The following is a 21,071-nucleotide window of genomic DNA, read 5'->3' as shown; positions in this document are numbered from 1 at the left end:
CCCTCGGGGCCTGGCTCTGGTTCCCTCCATGAGCTCAAACCCTTGGGGGAAGTCCAGCAGGCTTCCAGAGGGGACCTGTGGTTCACAGCATCCCAGCGGGGCAGAAACGAGCCCACTTCCGGGATGCTTTGCCAGGCGGGGACGGTTCTTGCCCCCGCCACTTTCTCCACTCCTCTTCAGTCTTTTAAAAATGAAGTAACAGTAACTTGTAAAGGCTCCCTTCCTCTGAGGACGACTCCTTGCATCACTGCACGTGGAGATTTAAAGAGTTGAAAATGCGTGGTGGTGGCGGAGGGGGGTTGGGTGCTCCACGGACCTGGGCAGAACTCCGTCTCCCCCATTGCGGCACCTCAACTCAACCAGCCACTTGGCAGGCCGGTTTTCCTGGTTGAAGCTTTTCTGCACACAGTAGGCATACCATAAGTGCTTGTTACGTGGAGATTTAGCCAAAGGATCAAAGAGTCACCTCGCCGAATCTTTGAGAGGTTGTGCTAGGGAGGGAGGCCTCTTACGTAATGGCATATATGTATCTGGAGGAGACTGTAACTCTTGTGTAATTAAAACTTAATGAGCTAAAAGCCGCCCCTCTTTTGGGCTCTCGAGCCACGCCCCCCCAGCCAGTGGCCCCTCGGGCCGCAGACAATGGGTGTGTATTCGCCCGGGGCTCCGCAGGCTGGGGCAGTTGACAATACCCTATTCCCGGACGCGAATTTACAAGACAAGGAGCCCCGGGCGTTTCTGCGAGCGGTCCCGGGCGGGTCCCGCGAGTTCCAGTCTTTCCCGAGCGGTCGCCTCGGGCTGGGGCTTCAGAGCGCCGGGGACGTGGCGGGCTGGGATGCCCGGGCGGCCGCAGAGCCGGGGGCGGGGAGTCTCCTGCAGAATCCAGCAGAGGGTGGTGGGGGGAAACGCTGCGGGGGCTCCTCCCCTTCCTCCGATTTCCCTGCCTTGGACCCCTAGGAACCCCGAAGAGCACCCCAAGACCCCAGGGGCGGAGGGGAAGACACCGGCCATCCACCGGAGGTGTCACTCGTGGGTGGGTGGGGGCGCGGCCAGGGCAGAGCGCGGGACCCCGGCGGACTCCAGCGCCACGGCCGCCACCACCGCGCGCGGGTCCCGGGTCCCTGAGGACCGCCCGGTTCTGGCCCTTTAAGAGCCCGCCCCGTTCCGGTCACCCCGCCCCCCGGGCCGGGAGGGGGGTGCGGGGGATCCTCGGCGGGGATTGGCGCAGCGCGCGCCCCCTCCCCGGCCCCCGCGCGGTGGGAACCGGCAGCCCCGTCTAGCGCTGACGTCAGACCGTCTGCCTGCCTCCGACCGCGGGCGCGCGGCGAAACCCGATCTCCTTGGACTTGAATGAGGAGGCGGCGGCGGCGGCGGCGCTCGGCGGGGGAACGCCAGCGGCTCAGGCTCAGCCCGGGTGGCGGAGCGCGCCCCGGCCGCCGGCCCATTTTCCGGACGCCACCCGCGGGTACGGCCCACGCCCCCGGGACGACCGATCGGCGGCCGGGGAGTGCGGAGTCCTGCGCGCCCTGAGCCCCAGGAGGCGTCCCCGGGATACTTGGCGGTCACCCGAGCCGGGCGCTTCCTGCATGCGGGGCCCGAGCACCGGGCGCCGGCCGGAGCCTCCCCCGGCCGTCCCCGCGCCCCGCGCCGCCCCGCCGCGCCGCCCATGTACCGCTTGATGGGGGTCAACGGCACCGCCGTCGCCGCCGCCGCCGGGCAGCCCAATGTCTCCTGCACGTGTAACTGCCAGCGTTCTTTGTTCCAGAGCATGGAGATCAGTGAGTGAGCCCGCGCCCCCGCGGGGTTCCCCCCCCCGATACACACATACCCCCCAGCACCACCCACACCCGGGGATCGAGGCACCGCGCAGGGGCTGGGCACCCGGGTCGTTGCGCGCCCCCTCGGGCCGGGCTTCCCGGCTGTGCCCGCCGCGCCCCGGGCGCGCCCTCCTGGAGGCTCGCGGCAGCTGGCGGCCGGCCCGGCTTTGTCCCGCGGCGCTGAGAGCCTGCCACGGTCCCCGGCGCCCCGCCCGTCCGGACTCGCACCCGGGGCTCTGCGGCGACATGCGGGGAGGGAGGGTCCGGGCAGCCGGGCCCGCCGATGAAGTTTCCGTTTGGCTTCCCCAAGGGGTCGTGGCAAGGGAGCTAGCTGGCCCCTCTCTCTATCAACTTTGGGCGGTGAAGGGGACCGCGGGGGGGGGGGTGGCGTGCGAGACACTGTCTGGCCGGCGAGGTGTCTGGAGTGTCTGGTGCGGTGTCCAGGTCTCCGTGAGTGGGTCCCCGTGCGTGCGCGCCGAGTGCGCGGCTCTGCGTGTCTGCCTAGGGCTCAGCGCGTCTCTGGTCGTCCGTGGGTCTGAGTCGGCCGAGTGTGTGTGTGTGTGTGTGTGTGTGTGTGTGTGTGTGTGTGTGTGTGTGTCCCCGAGTCGCCCTGCGTCTGTGGGTGTCTGCGTTTTGGCGTGTGGGCATGGGGGAGGGCGGGGGTCTGAACTGAGCCCCGCCGGATCCGAGGACCATCTGTGCCCAGGTTTCTGAATCTGGGGCTGCGCCTGGCCCACCATGGATTGATTCCCCAGTGAGAGTGTGTCATTGTGAGTGTCTGTCCCCGACGCGCCTATAAATAACCTTTGTCTGCTGGACAGCTTGGCTCACCCAGGCCGGGACGGGTGGATACGAAGGAGTGAAAGTTCGGGGCTGTCGGTGTACGGGACAGCCTTGCTCTGCCGGGGCCCGGTGGACCCAGGGTGGTGAGTGGGGTGCTTGAACCTGGTGCTGACGTCAGCATCCTGTACCACCAGAAGTTGACACCAGGAAGTCTTTACTTCCTTCTTCCGTGGCCCACCCAGGTGGACATGAGAGCGGGCGCAGGATTGAGTCCTCACCGGCTGCCCGACCCACTTCCACACGCGCCTCTACCCCAGCCCACCTTTTTTGAAGACCTTTTACCTCTCTGAGCTTTACTTTTCTCATTCTCATCCCGGAACATCCCAGGCACAGGGCACAAGATCCTCCGCCTCCACCACCCAGCCACCCTCCCGTCCAGACCCGGAGCCCAGGGGCAACAGGGCAGCTGCTAAGTGACTCATGCCCCTGAGCCTGCACAGTGAGACACAGGAGGTAAAAATACCCCAGGACCAGCCCAACCTGGTCAAGAATGGCCCAGACGGTGGATGGAGGGTCCTTCCCCACCCACTTCAACCCACTTAACCCATTCTGGAATTGGCAGTCTTGTCTCCTACCCCCACCCTCAGCCCAGCTGCCCTGAACCAGGCTGGGAGGTGCCAGGAGCGCCTACCCAGAGCCAGTGTTTGTGAAATTGACTTGCACGGACCCTGGGTGTTCCCCAGAAACCCTTTGTGAACTCTACAGGCTCAGGAAGTTCATGCGGATATTATTAATGTTTGTCCGCACATGTCTGGGGCGGGGCTCAGTGTGGCTTGTAGATTGCTGGCTCTGTACTTCTGTCTTATCTTTCCCCCTCAGGTTACCTAGGGGATCCCCTCCCTAAGGGTCCACATTTGTCTTAGCATTCCAAGATCTTGGCACAGTGGGACATTCCAGACTTTGAGACAACAAAACACACCCTGCTTATTTTTGTCCCTTCGTCTAATCAAATCTTAGTGATGAGGCAGAGACCAAGACGTCTTGTGAAAGTCCTTACAGGTGTCCTGTGCCCCCCCCCAACAGCATTTGTGTGGGACCCTTGGGGTTAGTGCAGGGAACCCTGGGTGGTTTCTCTTGTGCTCCAGTTAGGAATCAAGCTCCACGTTGCTTTTTTACCTACTGAAGGAAAGTGCAAGGCAGGGACCAAGTGTTAATCAGATTCGGTAAGAGTCTGGGGTAGGAAGCCCCAGGGCCTGGTGTTTCCTGGAGTTTCTTTGTATCACTCTCAGGAGTCTAGTGGGTTGCGGAGCTCCTCGCCTGGTGTGTGTTGGGAGTTTGCAGCTGTGGCCAGAGCTTAGCGCATGGACTTGGAGCTGGACTACCTCTTCTAAGACGCTCTGCAGAAGGAGACCCGCTTTGTCCCGTACCTTAAGCTTCCCTGGGCCTCAGTTTCTCTCGTGAAAAGCGACACCACACGGCCCCCTTCTACAGGCTTCCACGGTCTTCCAGGTTCCATCTTCTGGGTCTCCTCCAGTCAAAGCCAACAGTGCCAGCTGCCCGGGTGATGGGCATCTGTGCGGCCCTGCAGGCCTGGGAAGGCGCCTTGGTGTGGAGATGGTGGCAAGGCCCATCTCAGCCCACTCTAGTCCCAGGTTGAGTTGTTTCTTGAGGACCCCCGTGCACCCTCTCACATTTGGAACATGGCCCTGGGGACAGGTTTGTCTCGAACTTGGAGCTGAAGGAGATCTTTCTTCTGAGGGGAGAGGTTGGAGGTACTTCCTGAAGGTGGCTCCCAAAACACACAACTTAAACAGTTGAAGTCAGGGGTCCTGCTTTACTAAGTGCCTAATGCCCTCCTCCCCTCCCCACCTTAGACACAGCCAGGGAGCTAGCTCTAGGCAGCTGCTTCTGAGGAAGGGACACTCACCTGCACACGGTTTTCTTGGCACCTTCTCATCTCCAGTCTGTGGCATCTCAGAGTCAAACCTGTCTTTCTCCTTTGGTTTTGCCAACTGTCAAGTATGCTCTCTGGCCACTCTAAGGTCAGCCACTTCGGTTGGCTGGCACATACTGCCAATGGCCTAAGCTCACCTTGGTGGTGAGTTCTCGCGGGGTAGTTTTGATGGTTAACTTCACTGGCTGGCCAAAGTACTCTAGCCTTCTCCAAGCTGCTCCCCAAACCATTCCCACGGTTAGCCACTCACAGGACGCTCAGTTTTCCAGTGGCTTGCCTGGCACATACCAGTGTTTAACTCTACTTGAGTCCAGGGTGACTCAGCCTCTGCACTGGGATGTTCTGGGCCAGATCATTCTGTTGGGAGGGAGGGAGGGGAAGGCTGACCCATCCAGGTGGCCACTGGGACGCCAGAACTCCTCTTCCAGTTGTGACAACCTAAACTGTCTGAGTTCTAGAGCTCACGTTCTAGCTGAGCACCATGGTTGATTTCACCACAGAGAGATGAGGACTGAAGAGAAGAAAGACCCCTGAGAAAATGGTCCCCTAGGGCTGGAGAGGTGGCTTAGTGGTTAAGCGCTTGCCTGTGAAGTCTGAGGACCCCGGTTCAAGGCTCGATTCCCCAGGACCCACGTTAGCCAGATGCACAAAGGGGCGCACGCGCCTGGAGTTCGTTTGCAGTGGCTGGTGGCCCTGGCGCGCCCGTTCTCTCTTTCTCTCTGCCTCTTTCTCTCTGTTGCTCTCAAATAAATAAAAATAAACAAAAAAAAATTTTAAAAAAAGAAAATGGTCCTCAGAAGGTCTGTGGCCAATGCCCTTGAAATTGGCACCTGCCACTGTTCAACTCAGCCTTTATTGAGAGCCGGATGTGTACCACAGAGGACAAGGGCGGCCCTCCTGGAGCTGTCGTTTCTAGCTCTTTGGCAAGGGCATGGTCTCGGAAGGATACTCAGTCACCAGGGAAGGTGGGTGGTGCGAGATCTGTTGTTGAAGAGCGCGTGTTGACACAGCTGTTTTCCCTCTGGGTGTCTGAGCCAGGTCTGTAGCCCCCGAGGCCCTACTGTCTGGGTTTTAGGTCCTGGTGCAGCGAGCGAGCTGCATGTGGTGACTGTAGTCTTGGGTCAGACGGTGGCTCCGGTGTCCCCGGGTCTGGGATCATCCAGCGACTAGCGAGCGCAGCATGACCTTGGGTCAGGGACCAGTTTAGCATTTGTCAAGATGTGAAATAACAGTTTCTGCACGCACACATGACCTTGCACACATGTACACACACACACAGCCACTATCACTTTCTGCCTTCCCTGTGAGTTTCTCTCTGGGTTAGAAATGCCTAAGGCATCCAGGGAGGAAGGTGCTGAAAAGGGGGAGTGTGTACATTTGTCCTCTGTAAGTTGTGCACGATTATTCACTGTCTCTTGTAAAGAGGAGAGGACCCCAAAAGTGGCAACTGTCAGCAGGACTAGAGTCTTCTCCCAAGGGCCCCACTTTTAAGATGCAATCACCCAGACATCCCCAGGGCCCTGCCTCAGGCCTGCCAGTTATTGGCCAATTGTCTAAAAGTTTTAAAATGTCTGAGCCAGGTGTGGTGGTGCACACCTTTAATCCCAGCACTCGGGAGGCAGAAATAGAAGGATCACCATGAGTTTGAGGCCACCCTGAGAATACAGAGTGAATCCAGGCCAGCCTGAGCTAGAGAGAGACCTTACCTCAACACCCCCCCCAAAAAAAAATGCCTGAGAGGTGGGTGCTGATGGAACCCAAGGGCCTGTGTGGCTTCTCTTCGGTTGTTGCCATCCAGTCAGGGTTGCAGACAGCTCCAGAGCCAGGAGCTTGCCCAAGGCAAGCAAATCCTACAACTGAATTTGGGATGCTGAGCCCCCGCCAGCTTCTTGCATGGTGCCCATGCTGAGGAAAGAAGACCAAAGCCAGAGCTCCCAAGTTTGCTTTCTGAAAGGCGTTGTGTAACACGGGCGTGGTGAGTACACGTGAAGAGCCAGGGCTGGCGGTTTGTTTGAGTGTCCTGGGGAGTCCCGGGGAGGCCACGGTGCTATCTGGGGCCTGTCTGAGGCCATGACTGCACGGTTCAGGGCGATCAAAACCGCCAGGCAGGCTGATGCACACCTTTGATTCCAGCACTCCAGAGGTAGTGGTGGGAAGATTGTTGTGAGTTCAAGGCCACCCTGAGACTACATAGCGAACTCTAGGTCAGCCTGGGCAAAAATAAGAATCATCTAATAGTGCCCTTGGAGCAGGACTCTCACCTAAAGGGGCTCCCATGAGCAAGGGCATAGCTGGGCAGTAGAGTAATTGCCCAGAGTGTGAGAAGCTGTGGGCTCCATCTTTAGCGCTAGTAATTAATTAATTGTTGGACAGTTTTCCCTCCACTTCCACTCAGCCCATCACTGTCATGGTGTCCTGTGTAGGTCAGGTCTTCAGGCACCAAGAGCCCAGGGTGCTAAGTGTTTGGTCAGACTCTTGGATGGACAGGATGGAACCGAGGACCTTGCTAGGCAAACTCTCACAGCCTCGGCTGCTCCTGGGTATTAAACGCCACTGGGAAGCCCTATAGAGCTGCACGTCTCCACGGTCTGTGCTGTGAGTGAACTGTCCTGCGGGGTAGCTGAAATGGCCAGAGGGGACCAAAGTTGCCTCTGCATCGCCTTTTGCATGTCATAAGGCCTGTTTGACCTGTAGGGTCGCAGCACTGCCCTTGCCAAGATGGGGCGAGGATCTGGTGGATGTTGCTGTGGTGGGCACAGGTGACTGGCACAGGTATATATTCTGGGGGTGGAATGATGGGCATGGGCGTGGGTTAGATGCGACTGTATTCTGCCTGGTCTCCCGGTGGTCATTCCCTGGCACTGTGACTAATGAGAACGAACGCCTTCGCCAGGGAGAGGTTTCCCCATCCTGGGACCTGCTGAGAATGTTGGAATCCACAGGCCCACCTGGCACGCCGACCTTGAGTGTGGAGGTAATTGAATAGTGGTGTTATAATCCTTGCCTTTGCCAGGTCCACCGCAGACAGAACTGGCAGAAGCCCCAGATGCTCACCCCAGCATCGCAGGAGGCCCAGTGTCTTAAGGCCTGCCAGGCAGCAGTGCTCCCTTAATCCCGGTAGCTTTGGGGTACAGAGGCTGGGGTAGAGACAGCAGGCAGTCATGAGCTGTGAAGTCAACCACCCTGGCAGCCAAGTACCCCACTGGGTCCAGTTCATGAAATACCAGAGGAGGAGAGAGCCGGAAGCTGTGAGGGTTGGAAGCTTGCAGTTTGGAAATCAAGGTCAGTAAGTAGTTAAGGTGTCAACATGAAGGGCCAGTCTTTGCATAGCTCTCTCTGCAGGGATGGTGGGATAGGAAGGGCAGGTCCCCACAGTTCCACTTCCCCCAGCCTTCCAGCCCCATTTCCTTGCCTTTGTGAAGCCAGGCAACCAGCAGCCTTTTCCCATTGGGTGACACTACAAAGCCAAACCCTGACACCTAGGGGGTCTCACCAGTCACTAGCAGAAGCAGCTGTCACCCGGCTAGGGGACATTCCTGAGATGCATGCTTACAGGGCCAAGGGCTTCAGTACCGCTTGGGGAGCCTGCAGAACTCTCAGGGTGCATGCTCACAGAGGTGGGGACTTCAGCACCCCGGCAGAGCCTGCAGAAGTTTGAGGCATCAACTTTCTGAGATCTGCAAAGTGGCTTCTCTCAGTTCTCCTTTTCCTAGTTGGATGTGGAGACTTCTATGGGCCAGGTAGTGGTGATGCATTTTATTCAGTACTCCAAACAACTCTGAGAGGTCTATTGTTTTCAACTTGCAGATGCAAAAAAGAAAAAAAGAAAGGAAAAAAAAAATATATGGGGTGAGAGAGGGGAAGACACTTGGCTGCAGGTCACATAGCCAGGAGCTAATGCTCGACCTAAATTCTTGGCCCTGCACACCACCCACACTTGCTTGCTTCTGCCCCCGCCCCCCCAGCAACCCCAGGCTCCTGTTGTCTCTGTAAGACTGGCCGTTGCGAGGTGCCTTTGGGTCTGCTCCAAGGCGGCAGGCTCAAGTTGGATTGTTTGCTGGGGAAGAACACCGACCAATGAGCCGTCAGCAGCTGGGGCCATTCCACTTGGCCGAGCATGGCTGCCATTCCCTGGAAATGTGTGTCCCGTCAGGCCGCGGAACCAGAGACTCTGCCTCCAGGACACCCGCACCAGCAGATGTCACGGCTGAACTTGACACGTGGCTGATGAATGTCTGTCTCCAGAGGGCCGAATCCAGACTTGATCTGGGGACATCACGGGACACGGGGCGCCCTTAGGCACTCAAATGCTCAATTGTATTTGTCTTGCACCTGCTGACCTGTGGTGTCGAGGTGCCGGAACAGCACGGGCAAACTTGTGCTTGCCCAGAGCTGCTGAACTCCAGGGAGGAGTCAGGCAGGAAAAGCGGGGTCCCTCCAAGCTTCTGTGGAGGAGACCCTGTGTGGGTCCCAGGATCTTCATCCCATTACTCTCACATCTATCTGAGACTGTATTTATTTGTGTGATGAGTCCTGTGACATCCATTTTCTTTCTGGTCACCAAGCATGGAGAGATTAGGCAAACTTCTAGAATATTCCAAACAGGCCAGTATTCAGTCAAGCTTCAGGTTAGAAGCAAGTAAGAGGGTCCTTCCTGCATCCCCACCAGCCCCCTAAGATAGAGGAAGGACCAGCGCCCACTTCGTGGGTTTATGAAGACAGCAGCTGAGATATGACAGCTCACCTGGCACAAGTCATTTCTCATGTTCTGAAGAAGTTCCCAGACTTTGGGCGGGAAGCTGCCTTGGATTCCTGCCTTCCACTCAGATGTCGCAGCTGACCCGAGAGGCAGGGACCTCCTTTTACAGCCCATACCATGGGTGGTTTTTGGTTGTCTTTCTAACCTGTGTGCCTCATGGATGGAGGTCCTAGTGACTCCCAACACAATGTCCAGACCCCGTTAATTCGAAGGGAGTTCTTGGCTGTTGTGACTTACGAAAGGGGTCAAGTGCTGATGCACAGGCTCTGCTACTAAGCTGCACCCCCAGCCCTTACTTTATTTTGTTTTTTTGAGACGGAGTCTCACTGTAGCCCAGGACAGCCTTAAACTCATGGATGGAGATCTTCCTAACTCAGCTTCTCCAGTGCTAGGATTAAAGGCATGAGTCACCATGCCTGACCCCCAGTCTCTTCTTTTCTTTGTTAAGTTTTTACTTTGAGACAGTGGCTCAGTAGGAGGCCCAGGCTGGCCTTAAACTCACTAGATAGTCCAAGCAAGCCTTGAACTTGTGATCCTCCTGCTTCAGCCTCCACAGCAGTAGACCTGTATGAAGAAGGCCCAGCTTTTGCATATGTGTTGGTTTCTCTTTGGGGTGGAGATAAGAGGAAGAGGGTGGCTGGAAGCTTAGGCTGTGTTAACTTTTTCCTTCAGTCACATTGTGTCCGTCGGCTGGGGAAATGGCAGAAAAGAGCTGTAGACTCTACTCACTCTAGCCCAGGCTGGACTCAATGTGATTCTCCTAGCTCAGCCTCTCAGGTCCTGGGAGTGTAGACACCACCGCCGTGTCCAGCTAGAAAGCAGCTGTACATATGTGCACTTTTTATTGTTTGGTATGTATGTGCACATGTGCGCGTGTGTGTGCACGCTTGTGTGTGTGTGTTTGTGTGCCACAGCATGTGTGTGGTCAGAGGACCCCTTGTGTGTGCTGCTGGTCCTCGAGTCTGTGTGCATATGTCTGTGTGCTGTCTCAGCCTCCCTTCTCGCTATAGGTATGCTGGGGTTACAGACCTCTGCTACAGAGTCTGTGCATTATGTGGGTTCTGGGGGTCCAAAGTCAGGCATTTACCCTTATATGGCAAGTGTCATCATCCCAGCCCTAGATATGTGTCAGGAGTTTAAAGTCACCCCCCGACTCTGACACTGGATGAACTGGGCATTTGGCCCTCACCAGGGGACCCTTCCAGTTCCACTGTCCACTAGAAACAATGTCACTGTCCCCTTCCTTTGGGCGGTGGAGGTAGGTCTGCATAGATGCAGCTCGAACCTGCAGAGTCACATGGCTTGGGTTTGGAGAAGCTGTCCCCTCTTGACTGTCGCTAAGGCTGGAGTTCGAACCAGCCGTGGGCTGGGCCAGTAGGACCGAACACTGGCTGTGCTGTGCTCCAGCTGGCCGAGGAGCAGCTGGTGAGTGGATGGGTTTATGCTGTCCCTCAGTTTCCCCGTGGCTTGAGTGTGGTTCTGTGAAGCACCGCACAGGTCTGTCAGCGGCAGCTGTCCCCAGCACAGTGACACTCGTTCCCATCGGTCCAGGATAGGAGAGTCTGTTGACCCTAAAGTCTGGCTTTGAGGTGGGCAAAAGTGACAAACCCCATGGCTGGATGTCAGTGAACACTATTGAAAGATGCACTGCGGTGTCCTAAGAACAATGGCCTATGTGTAGGTACTTAAACCAGACTCACGTGCTCTGTAATTTGTATGAGGTCCGTTGCGTTCATACTGGCGGTTAGCAGTGTGCGAATTACACCACCGAGGTTGGAGGCTTCTCGGAGGTCCTAGACTGGAGCCCACGACTTACCGCCTGCAAGTAGGCCCTGATGTGGTCCTGAGCCTTCTGCTGCCAGCCTGAGAACCCAGCTCTGTCCTCAGTGGCAGGGTAGTGGGAAGCTGTGTCCTTTTTTTTTTTTTCCCAGAAAATTTGGGCAAAGTAATCTGCCCTTCTTCTGAGGGTTCTTTCAGCCCAGGGATTATGCCCTGCCAGCTTACCCACTGCTCACCAAGGCTAGATTCTGAGACGGGCGACTTGAATCCACTCACCTCCCCTACCCAAGGGACTTCCCAGGCCGTGGGGTCCCACAGGGCAGGGTTTTGCAAAAACACTGGCAGTGTGGGCTTTGGCGAGCTGGTTCCTCTCCCCTTTGTAGCTGACTGTTTATTAAGGAGAGTTCTTAATTCCTGCTCTGAGGGAGTTGAAGAAATCATGTGTTCAGCTCCTAGCACGGGGCTCAGCTGCCTGCACACAGAGTACTCAGCAAATGGGGGTGTAGGTAGCTGGGCCTTGGGGAGTGGGATCTTGCTTTAAAGGGCCAGGCAACTGGAAGCTCCAGTCCCTTCCCAACTAGATAAAGGCAAACCTCCCAGTCCTATATTGGCTGCTAATTTAAAGAATGAAAAGTAACTGTGTGCCCAGGACTCACCGATACTTTGTATCTAAGCATTGACTACCCCATGCCCACAGGTGGCAGGCAGCCCGCTGGCCAGCTTGTATGTAGCAGGTAGAAAGTGAAGTGGGAGGCGGGAGGGAGGAGGTCCCCCAGTCAAGAAATCTTGAAGAAACGCCCCTTCCCCATTTTGCAGATTCCTCACATCCTGGCTGGTGAGATCCAGCGGGTCACAGCTCTGTCCTCCCCCCACAAAAACAATGTAGTGGGTCATCCTTCTGCAAGCCTGTGAATCAACTTCGTGCAAACACCCTGAGTAACTTCTTTGTTCTTTTTTTTTTTTTTTTTTCCTGCTGTAACTGGTGTCTGTAAAAGCCAGAGGTTTGGTCCTGCGGACAGCGTGATTCATTTCTGGGTGTCTGCTTCCCCTCTGTATCATTCACTCGTTTCAGATGCCGCCGCGGTGAGCCACGAGTGATTCACTCCATGCCGCGCTGAGCTTAGCCGCCGCAGGGTCATGGCCACTGGAGGAAACGGCCTCTCTAATCTGTTTATGGGATGGGAGAAAGAGGTGGGAGGATGAGCTGAGGAGCGTCAATTCCACTGGTGAATATGACCACCAAGCCGGGCATTGAATGCCCACTGGTGTCTAGCTGGGATGACGGAGCCCAGCTACATGTGTCTCTGCTCCGTGAGCATGGCTCGGGGGTCCACAGGCTGGCAGTAGAGTGGTCCTCACTGAACTTGGAGGGGAGTTTTAGATGAGCCACGCATTCAGAGAATGCTGCCTTAAAAAAAAAAAAAAAAACTGTTAACTTGTACCGGAGAGATGGCTTAGCTGGTTAAGGCGTTTGCTTGTGAAGCCTAAGGACCCAGGTTCAATCCCAGGACCCATGTAAGCCAGATGCACAAGGTGGCATATGCCTCTGGAATTCGTTTGCAGTGGCTGGAGGCCCTGGCGCGCCCATTCTGTCTATCTGCTTGAACCCTCCTTCTGTCTAATAAATGAATAAATCAAAATTAAAAAAAAACACCTGTTAAGGGGCCTAAGTGTAGTGAGGGCCCTGATCTTGCCACCCTGCCTCTCTAATGCCTCAGTGTTCAAGGTGGTGGGCTCCGCGTATTATTCTGCAAAGTTTATGAACTTATATGAGAGGCTCCTGATGTTGCCTAATTTTACTAGTTGCTTTGGGCCCTAAATAAAATGGTCACTTTGGTCCTATCTACAGTGTAATTAAAGTTGCTTGCCACGTGGCCCAGAGGTGTAATTATACAGCCTGCTTCCAGTAAGCCCGTCAATCTAGGCACTGCCTGTAAGTTCAGATCCAGGAGTTGTTGTGGCTACCTGAGGGACATGTCTTCCTGTGGGATGTCTTTCCCGCGGGGCCGCCTCGTGAATCCCCATCGGAGCAGCTCCACAGCCCCCGGCTACCACCCTGCGCACTGAAGGGTGCTCAGGAGTCTCCAGTTACGGGCCTGAAGGCGTGAGAAAGTTCACTGGAGATGTGCTGGTGACTTGTTAATTAGAGGCGGGCCCAGCCAGGGTTTGTTGACCTGTTTTGTGACTTTCAAAGTGCAGATTGGGTTTTTGGAACTCACCCCAGATCACCCTGGCTAGCGTGGGATATGAGACTTCCCAGCCCCTCCTTCAACGCAACATCCGGGTGCGATTCCGGGGTCACGTTTAGATCAGAAGGAAGGTGGTAGTGAGTTCTCGTGATTGAGCCTGCTTCATGTGCTTTTTCTTTTCTTTTTGGTTTTTTGAGGTAGGGTTTCAGTCTAGCCCAGCCTGACCTGGAATTCACTGTGGAGTCTCAGGGTGGCCTTGAACTCACGGCGATCCTCCTACCTCTGCCTCCCGAGTGCTGGGATTAAAGGCGTGTGCCACCACGTCCGGCTTCATGTGCCTTTTTCATAAGCGTGGGTCACAAACCACTAGGGCACACAGAAGCCTCTGTTTTAACTTTTAATCTTGAATTGCACCTAAGCACTGTGCCGCATTCCTCTACACTCCAGTGACAACAAGCTCTGTCCCTGTCCCCAGTCCCCAGAGTAGGCTCCGAGGTGAAAAGGGTGGGCTGTAGGAAGACAAGACAGGGAAACCCTAGGAGGCCTAGTCAGGGTTCAGGGAACAAACCTGACAGTTCTCTCTCTGCTGGGGGTTGCTCTCAAGAGTTCCCCACGGCAACGTGGTGGCTTTTTAAACCCTAGCAACTCCTACCGACTGCAGCAGACGCTCCTGGAGCGCTTGGCACGCCCTCCCTCATTAATCCTCATGGCAACCCCAGCGCACACGAGGAGGCGGAGCCAAGTCACTTGCCAAAGATCAGTCAGCGGTGTGGCAGGGCAGATTTGAACTTGGGCTGTGGACTCCCAAGACTGGTATTTGCTTATCCAGGCAGGGCTGGGTCTCAGAGCCACCTGTCGGGGGTGTGAGCCGTGGGGCTGACTTGGGGCAGCTCTGCTCCTTTGCCCTCTCCGACATTTCCAGCTGGGCCCGGCCTGTGTGTGTGTCCCTTTTTGGCTGGCCAAGAAACCTTCCCCTCCTCCACAGGCTTCTCTTCTTGGAAAGATCACCAGGCCAGTGGCTTAGAGCAGGAGAGAGCGGGAACTGTCCAGTATCGGGTTGCAGCTGAAGGAAAGAGGAGTCACTGTGACCCACAGGCCAATGGGCACGAAGTGGAGGGAGGACCACCATGAAGCAGGGACGGAACGCTGACAAGCCCACTATGACGGAGAATGTTCTGGAAGGGAAGCTTCGGGATTGTGGCTGATAGGTGGGACATGATGACTGCAGGCTCCTATCTCCCTCCTTCTGTCTCTTCCTTCTCTCTCTCTCTCTCTCTCTTTTTTTGGTTTTTCAAGGTAGGGCCTCACTCTAGCTCAGGCTGACCTGGAATTCACTCTGTAGTCTCAGGGTCGGCTCGAACTCTTGGCGATCCTCCTACCTCTGCCTCCCGAGTGATGGGATTAAAGGCGTGCACCACTACGCCCGGCTTCTTCCTTCTCTTTTTTCTAGGTTTCTTTCTTTTCAAATGGACACAAGCAAGTCCCAAGGCAGGCAGTGTGCAATGAGGCCCGTGAGAAGCCCGTCTCTGCAGAGCCCAGGCTGCCTGTTGTGACAGTCTCTCGGTGTGAAGTACAGATGCAAGGCACGCTTGTCTGCCACCCACCGATTCGCCAGTTGTGCGTGTGCAAAGCCACTGCCTTCGTCCCCTGAGGGCACCTATCCGTCCTGCTTCATACATGTCCCCAGTGCTGTGGGTTCTGTGGTCCTACAGGACATGGCCCCATGGGCCACTTTGCGTAAGGAAACCACACTGTGTTTACCGTTCTTGCCTGGCTCCTTGTCTGTCACTTGGCCTCATGACTTAGTGACCCATCCAGTTGGCCTTCACTGCTGCTCTGGTCACACCCGAGTGAGACCCAGGGAGTGGCTACTGTCAACATGGCAGAAGGGTTGTGAGGACCAGTCTGGGCTGGGAGGAATGACCATGGTGGAAGTCCAGGTTTCTCTGTGGGAAAACATGGTGTATCCTGACCCCACGCCCCGCGGACAGCCCCGGCTGGGGCCCTCAGCAAGGTGGAGCAAGCCCAGCACCCTTGGGGCTGCACGCCGCTGACACTTGAGCGTGCTAGCCCAGAGCACCTCTGCTGGAGGCCTGCCTCACCTGGCCCGCGTGCCTCTGCAGGGAAGAGGACGTGGGTGACCCCAGACGGGTGTGAGTCATGTCTTGGGAGGTGCTGACTCAGGGGCGGCAAGCACCAAGCCGTGCTTCCAGACGGCTTGGGCAGCGGGATGGAGCCACGCGTCCTGGGGGAGGGGAGGAGCCGGTCCGGGACATGACCATCCACCTCTGTGGAGTGGGTGAGGCTGGCCCGCTGTGGTCTTTGTTCGCTCCACTCTGACGTTCTCTGATATAACAACAGAGTGGCCCCAGAGTCAGACCCCTGGCTTCAGGGCTGTGGCTCTCAGGCCTCAGTTCTTCATTTGTGAAATGGGTGTGCTGAGTGGAAGTCAGCCCCACTTCCAGAGGCTGTGAGGAGAGCATGCAGCTGACTGCTGTGGCACAGCGCTGCCCCTGTGGGGACCTCTGCACCCATTTCACAGATGAGGACACTGAGGCTCAAAAAGAGAAGGGCAGGTGGCTGGTGATTGGCTGACCTGGATCTTGGAGTTACATAATGCCCTTGCCACCTTCCACCAAAGCTGTGGGGGCTCATGAGCCCAAAATGGGCTGGTCCTCCGGGCACACAGGTGGGCACCGAAACTTTTACAGTCATGTGTGTCCACGATGCATGTTAGGTGTGTGCTAGGAAAACTTGGCAAGCACAGTATTGATTTTTGTAAGGATCTCTGTTTTAAGACAAGGCTTAAGAGTAAAAGTGAATCGATCAAGTGTTTGTTTCGGTTGCGTGCTGAGCAGTTTCAATTCCTTTCACGGAGTGTCTAGAGGTGCCCCAAATCAGGAAGGCTCAGTGACGCTTGGGAGCTGTGTTCCAGGATGCAGAGCGCCTCCTGGGTCTTTAATAAGCCTCTGTACCACCCAGGGTTCTCTTTCAAGAGGGAAGCCTTTGCTCTTTGACCTTCTGAGGTCGCCAGCCATGCGAAGGTCAGGGGCAACTTGATTCTAATGAGATCAAGGTTGCAGGGCCAGATCCTGAGGGAATGTGGGAGAGGGGGGTGTGACCCAGACCAGAGCCCCGCGTTGGGGGTGAGGTATGGGGTGGGGCGTTCTGGGAGATGTGGACAGTACAGGGGCCTCCCTCACCTGCAAGGGGATAGCAGAGATGCTGGGGTGGACTGCCTTCCCTCGGATGGCATATAAGATGGAGTCCTCAGTGTGCCACCGTGTGCCCCACCTGCATCACCAGCCCAGTGCCCCCCCAACCTCCGCACCTGGCCCCAGCATGCTGTGCGAGGTCCTGATCTCTTTCTTCTGGAAAAGGGGGAAAATCATTTTACATAAATTGTGCTAGTGCCTGAAATGTTCCCCAGCATGGACGTGTGACTTGCCAGCCAGATTCCTAAGGTGTCCCTGTGTATCTCTGGGACAAGGGAGGTATCTGAGAAAGCACCTGTGCTGGCCCTGGGCTTCCAGGGGTGAGCGGCTCCTGGTCTTGCAACTGCCTCCGCGGCCCCTCTCTCCTCGTCTCTTGATTCTGCAAGGAGAGGCGGGAAGACCCACAACCAACCCTGGCTTCTATAGACTTTCCTCAGCCAGGCCTCAGATCCTAAGCCTTGCACGAATCCTTGAATCCTTGGAGCGATTCCTCTGGCCCTTGTGGGCAGAGGAGGGAGTTCCCGTGCCTCCCGCCCTGCTCATCCGGCCTCCTACCTGACTACCTGTCTAGGAATTTTTATTGCAGCCCACAGGGGCACTGAGGCTGGCTGACTGGCATGCCAGCGCTCCTGGCTCTGGCAGGCCTGGAGCTGGCTTTGGACAGACAGCGCCTGGCGCTTGGCCGCAGCAGAGGCCCAGGGCCCGTGTTCAGCTCCCAGGTCTGGCGGGGGCGTCCTGGGTCTGCTGCTTCAGAACATGTCTGGGTTTTACTCTGTGCTGTGATTCTACCAGGTGAATTCGCATTCTACTTTGGTTTGACCATTTCATGGGAGACTGTGACCTTGGGGGCTGAGATGAGCAGTGAGGCCACCCAGGACAACAGGTCCAACAGTAGCCGTGTAGGAAGCCCCTTCTATCTCTGGAGCGAGGCTGTCTCGGGCCCCACTATGGTGTGGACACTGAGGCTTGGGAGGTGCCTTAGGCCCACAGTCTGGTTCACTTATCCACTAATTTTTGTAAGTGTGGGCCAAGGAACAGTCAGTGTGGGTCTGGGATCGATAGTGGTCCAGGGCACCATGAAGAGAAGGGACTGAACAGACCCTAACCTGCTTCTGCCTCTCCCTCTTCTCTCCAGCCTGGACTGTTGAGGCAGGGGCTGGATCTTACAGCAGCAGGTTGGCTGGCCAGGGGTACCAGACAGGGAGAATTGCCCTGCCCCTAGTTTCAGGGGCACGTCCACCCTTCGCTCCTGGGGTTCCTGACTCCCGCAGCCCCCCACAGCCTCACTATTCCATCAACACACTCACTCTGAACACAGCCCTCTGCAATAGTTGCCATCCGCACCAGGTGAGGGCAGAGGCCCAACCCATGCCAAGCCAGTGAGACCTAAGAAGGAAGCGTGATGACCGGGTGATGGTGCGCTTGAGTCCCACGCCTCCCCAGGAGCTTGTCCATGAGCCCCCTTTCTCCTCTGTCAAGCGGGTGTGATGATCATCACGCTGGCTTGAGAGTCTTCTGGAAGACCGATGGTACTGTGATGAAGCGTGTGGCTTGGTGCTAGGTGCTCCACAGCCTGGGAAGTTTTTTTTTTTTCTATTACGCGGTGTCCTGGATGCAGGAAGAAACAGCTACGTGAGCCCCAAGACTTTCCTACGAAAAGAGAATGGAAGAGGTAGGGAGCCTCTGGCTTTGATGGAAAAAGTGAGGGGACTCTTGGGGCAGGAGGTGATAGGGTTCTGAGGGATGAGTAGGAATTCCACCCAGGGAGAGGCCAGTCCTTGGTTTACGTGCGGGCCCAGTGGCCCCCAGTCACACCAGGATTCCTTTCTCCCCGCTCTGCTGAGAAAGGATGTTTTGAAGACGATGGCGGGGGTGGTGCCAGAATCCAGTCTGTGGGGTCAGCAAGGCGGCTCCGAGCCTTCGTGTCAAGTGTTGGCAGTATTGTGACTGGCCTCTGCCCGCTGTGGGGCCTGGGTTCTTCCCCCCATTTTGTGAGAGACGAGGGTAACCCCCAGTCTGTTGAGTTTTCCAGAAAGGGTAAAAACCACCTTTAGGAAAAAGCTCCTCATCCCACCCTTGGGGACCGAGAGGAGCGTTGTGGTACAAAAAAGGTGGCATCGGCCGAGGGGGTGAGAGGCAGCAGACAGCACTGCAGACCACAGCCTGGGCTCATCAGGCCCCCGCTGTCACCAAGCCTAGCTCAGCTCTGGTCCCCACTCTGTTCCTCCTCCTGAGCCCATCTGGGACCCAGTGTGGCCCTGCTGCTGAGGGGACTCCATGGCTCTTTCCAGACTGGACCTGGAAGGGGGAGGCTTCTCACGTCCCAGCATCCTTGCTGGGGAGGTTCTCCATTCGTGGATTAACACATGCATTGAGCACCTACTGTGTGTCGCGGCTCATTCTAGAAGCATCTAGCCACGAAGTGCCACCGTGGGCTTGGAGAAGCCTGCTGCCCAGGGTGGCAGACAGGAAACCTGTGAGTGTTCAGCTCCAGGCCACAGGATTCTACAGGAAAGGCCGCCAGCACCAGGCCTGACTTTTGCTGAGGTCTCCTTCCCTCCATGTTGTAAGCTGGGGTCGGGATCCTGAGAAGCACTATCGTTTTGGGGGGCACACTGGTTCTTAGCTCAGGCATGGCTGTGAAATGGGAGGGATAGACCTGCATTCTTTTTCTCTTTTATATGTGTATGTGACGTATGCACATGTTCTCATGTGTTGGTGCACATGTGTACCATGTGCATGCATGTGTGGAGGCCAGAGGTTGGCATCAGCTGTCTTCCTCTAGGGCTAGTCTAGCTGGCAAGGCTGCCCTTGGGCACCTCTCCTGTCCTTCTTTCAAGCGCTGGGATAATAGGTGGGCCTCCCTCCACATCTAGCCCTATGTGGGCACTAGAAACCCGAACTTGGCTCCTCACACTTGTGTGGCAGTTCCAGACATGACAGTGCCACCCAGAGGTGGTGATGGGTTGGAGACCTTTCACCTAGAAAGGTCAGAGACATCCCCTGTCCCCTGCCCCCGTGTGTCCTAAGACAGATCCCAGCAGCCAGTGCAATCCCGGCCACCGTGCGTGCCTGACACATGCAGCCAGCCCACCACGTCCTCACACATGGAAAATACCTGGAAAGAAGCTTTACTGAGCACATATAGACTTTCCCCTCGCTCTCCTTCCCTAAAGGACCCCATGTGACACGTGTGCGCTCACACTGCCGCTACGGTACCAGGGCCAGGACCAGGGCCTCCAGTGGGGCAGGCAAGGGCTGTGTCCCCAGTGACACTCCATTCCCCCTTCCCATTCTTTCAGGACTTTTAAGTCATCTAGAGGTGATTAAGGTTCAGGGGAGGGTTGTGGACAGTGAGGGACTCTTCTCTCAAGTGACCCATACCTGGCCACCCTCTACCTGTGAGCTAGCGGCACAATCAACATGGCCCGGCTTTGCTTTCACGTCTTAACTTGTATATTGTTTGGGTGTGTGTACGCATGCACCTCGTGTGCACACATGCGATGCACAGGCCAGACGAGGACATGACGTGTCCTTCTCTGCCCCTCTTCTGCCTTATGTCTCCGAGAAAGTGCCTCACTGAGCCTGGAGCTGCTGTTTCTTGGTTAGGCTGGCCGACCAGGGAGTCCTCGCGTCCCTCTGATCTCTGCTGCTACCTTGGTGCTGGGCTTCCAGGCATGCATGGCCGTGCCTAGCATTTTATGAGCTGGGGCTTGAACTTGGGTCTTCACGCGTGCACAGCCAGAAAGTGTTCTTACCCACCGAGCCATCTGCGTGGACCTCCTCGTCCCAATGAAAATCTTAAGAATTTGGTAAATGATTCGATAAGAGTCCGAGTGCCCAGGCCTTGGGCAGAGCTGGGACGGTTCTACAGACGGTGTTCTCCAGTGCATCTGCCCTGTGGTTGGCAGGGGGTCGATAGACACCGGAACGTGAGGGGCCACAGGGCCACCAGCGGCCACAGGGAGCCAGAAGCCACAGGAATGGGCAAATACAAAGAAGACCCCCCCCCCATAGCAGTTTCTGGGAAGAGCAGGGCATGTCCGCACCGGGTTCTAGTGCCCCAGTCAGTCACTACTGCCTCTGGGCTGCTCCCTTGCAAGTGGGTGGTTGGGGACTCCACGAGGGACTCCCTGGTGGCAGGCTGGCTGGAGCAGGGAGTCCAGCTTGGTGGCCCCTAGTGTGGAAGTGGCGCGAGACAAGGCTCTTGAAGTCCTAGATGGCTGTCCTGGACCTTTGGCCTCCTTCTCTGTCACATGGGTGACAGTATCGAACCATGGCTTGCCAAACAGGGCAACTCACGTATTTAGAGCAGCAGGGGAGACCTGGCGATGAAGGTTTACCCCCGGGACCCCATTCTGTACCCATGTGGCAAATGGTGCTCCCAAGTCTGGCCTTCATTCAAAGCCAGAAGTTCAAGCCTGAGATGTGGTCAGAGCCTGTTTCTACAGGTAGAGACCCTGAGACTTGGAGAGGGTGAATAGAGGCCTGAGATCACACAGCCGTCCAGTAACTAACATAGCCCCTGCCCTGCATGAAGCATCAAAACCAGGTACAGGAAGACCCCTGGGTCCC

The 21,071-nt window shown here is 56.5% G+C and overlaps 1 protein-coding gene across 2 annotated transcripts in view; it reads left to right on the top strand.

The window, feature by feature from the left end:
• Positions 1–1,382: 1,382 nt before the first annotated feature.
• Pmepa1 (prostate transmembrane protein, androgen induced 1) overlaps positions 1,383–21,071 on the top strand; it is a 54,365-nt gene continuing 34,676 nt past the window's right edge. Inside the window, exon 1 of one of the 2 annotated variants that reach the window (XM_045157743.1) lies at positions 1,383–1,465. Coding sequence is in view for 1 of the 2 variants with exons in the window: in XM_045157744.1 (XP_045013679.1) it covers positions 1,667–1,778 (112 nt within the window). In the remaining variant the exon portion in view is untranslated. Of the gene's footprint in view, positions 1,466–1,665; positions 1,779–21,071 lie in introns of those variants that run through there. The other variant, XM_045157744.1, reaches the window with a different exon arrangement.

The sequence above is a fragment of the Jaculus jaculus genome, chromosome 8 (genome assembly GCF_020740685.1).
Source record: "Jaculus jaculus isolate mJacJac1 chromosome 8, mJacJac1.mat.Y.cur, whole genome shotgun sequence".
NCBI lineage: Eukaryota > Metazoa > Chordata > Mammalia > Rodentia > Dipodidae > Jaculus > Jaculus jaculus.
This window is presented reverse-complemented; position numbering and strand designations above follow the sequence as displayed.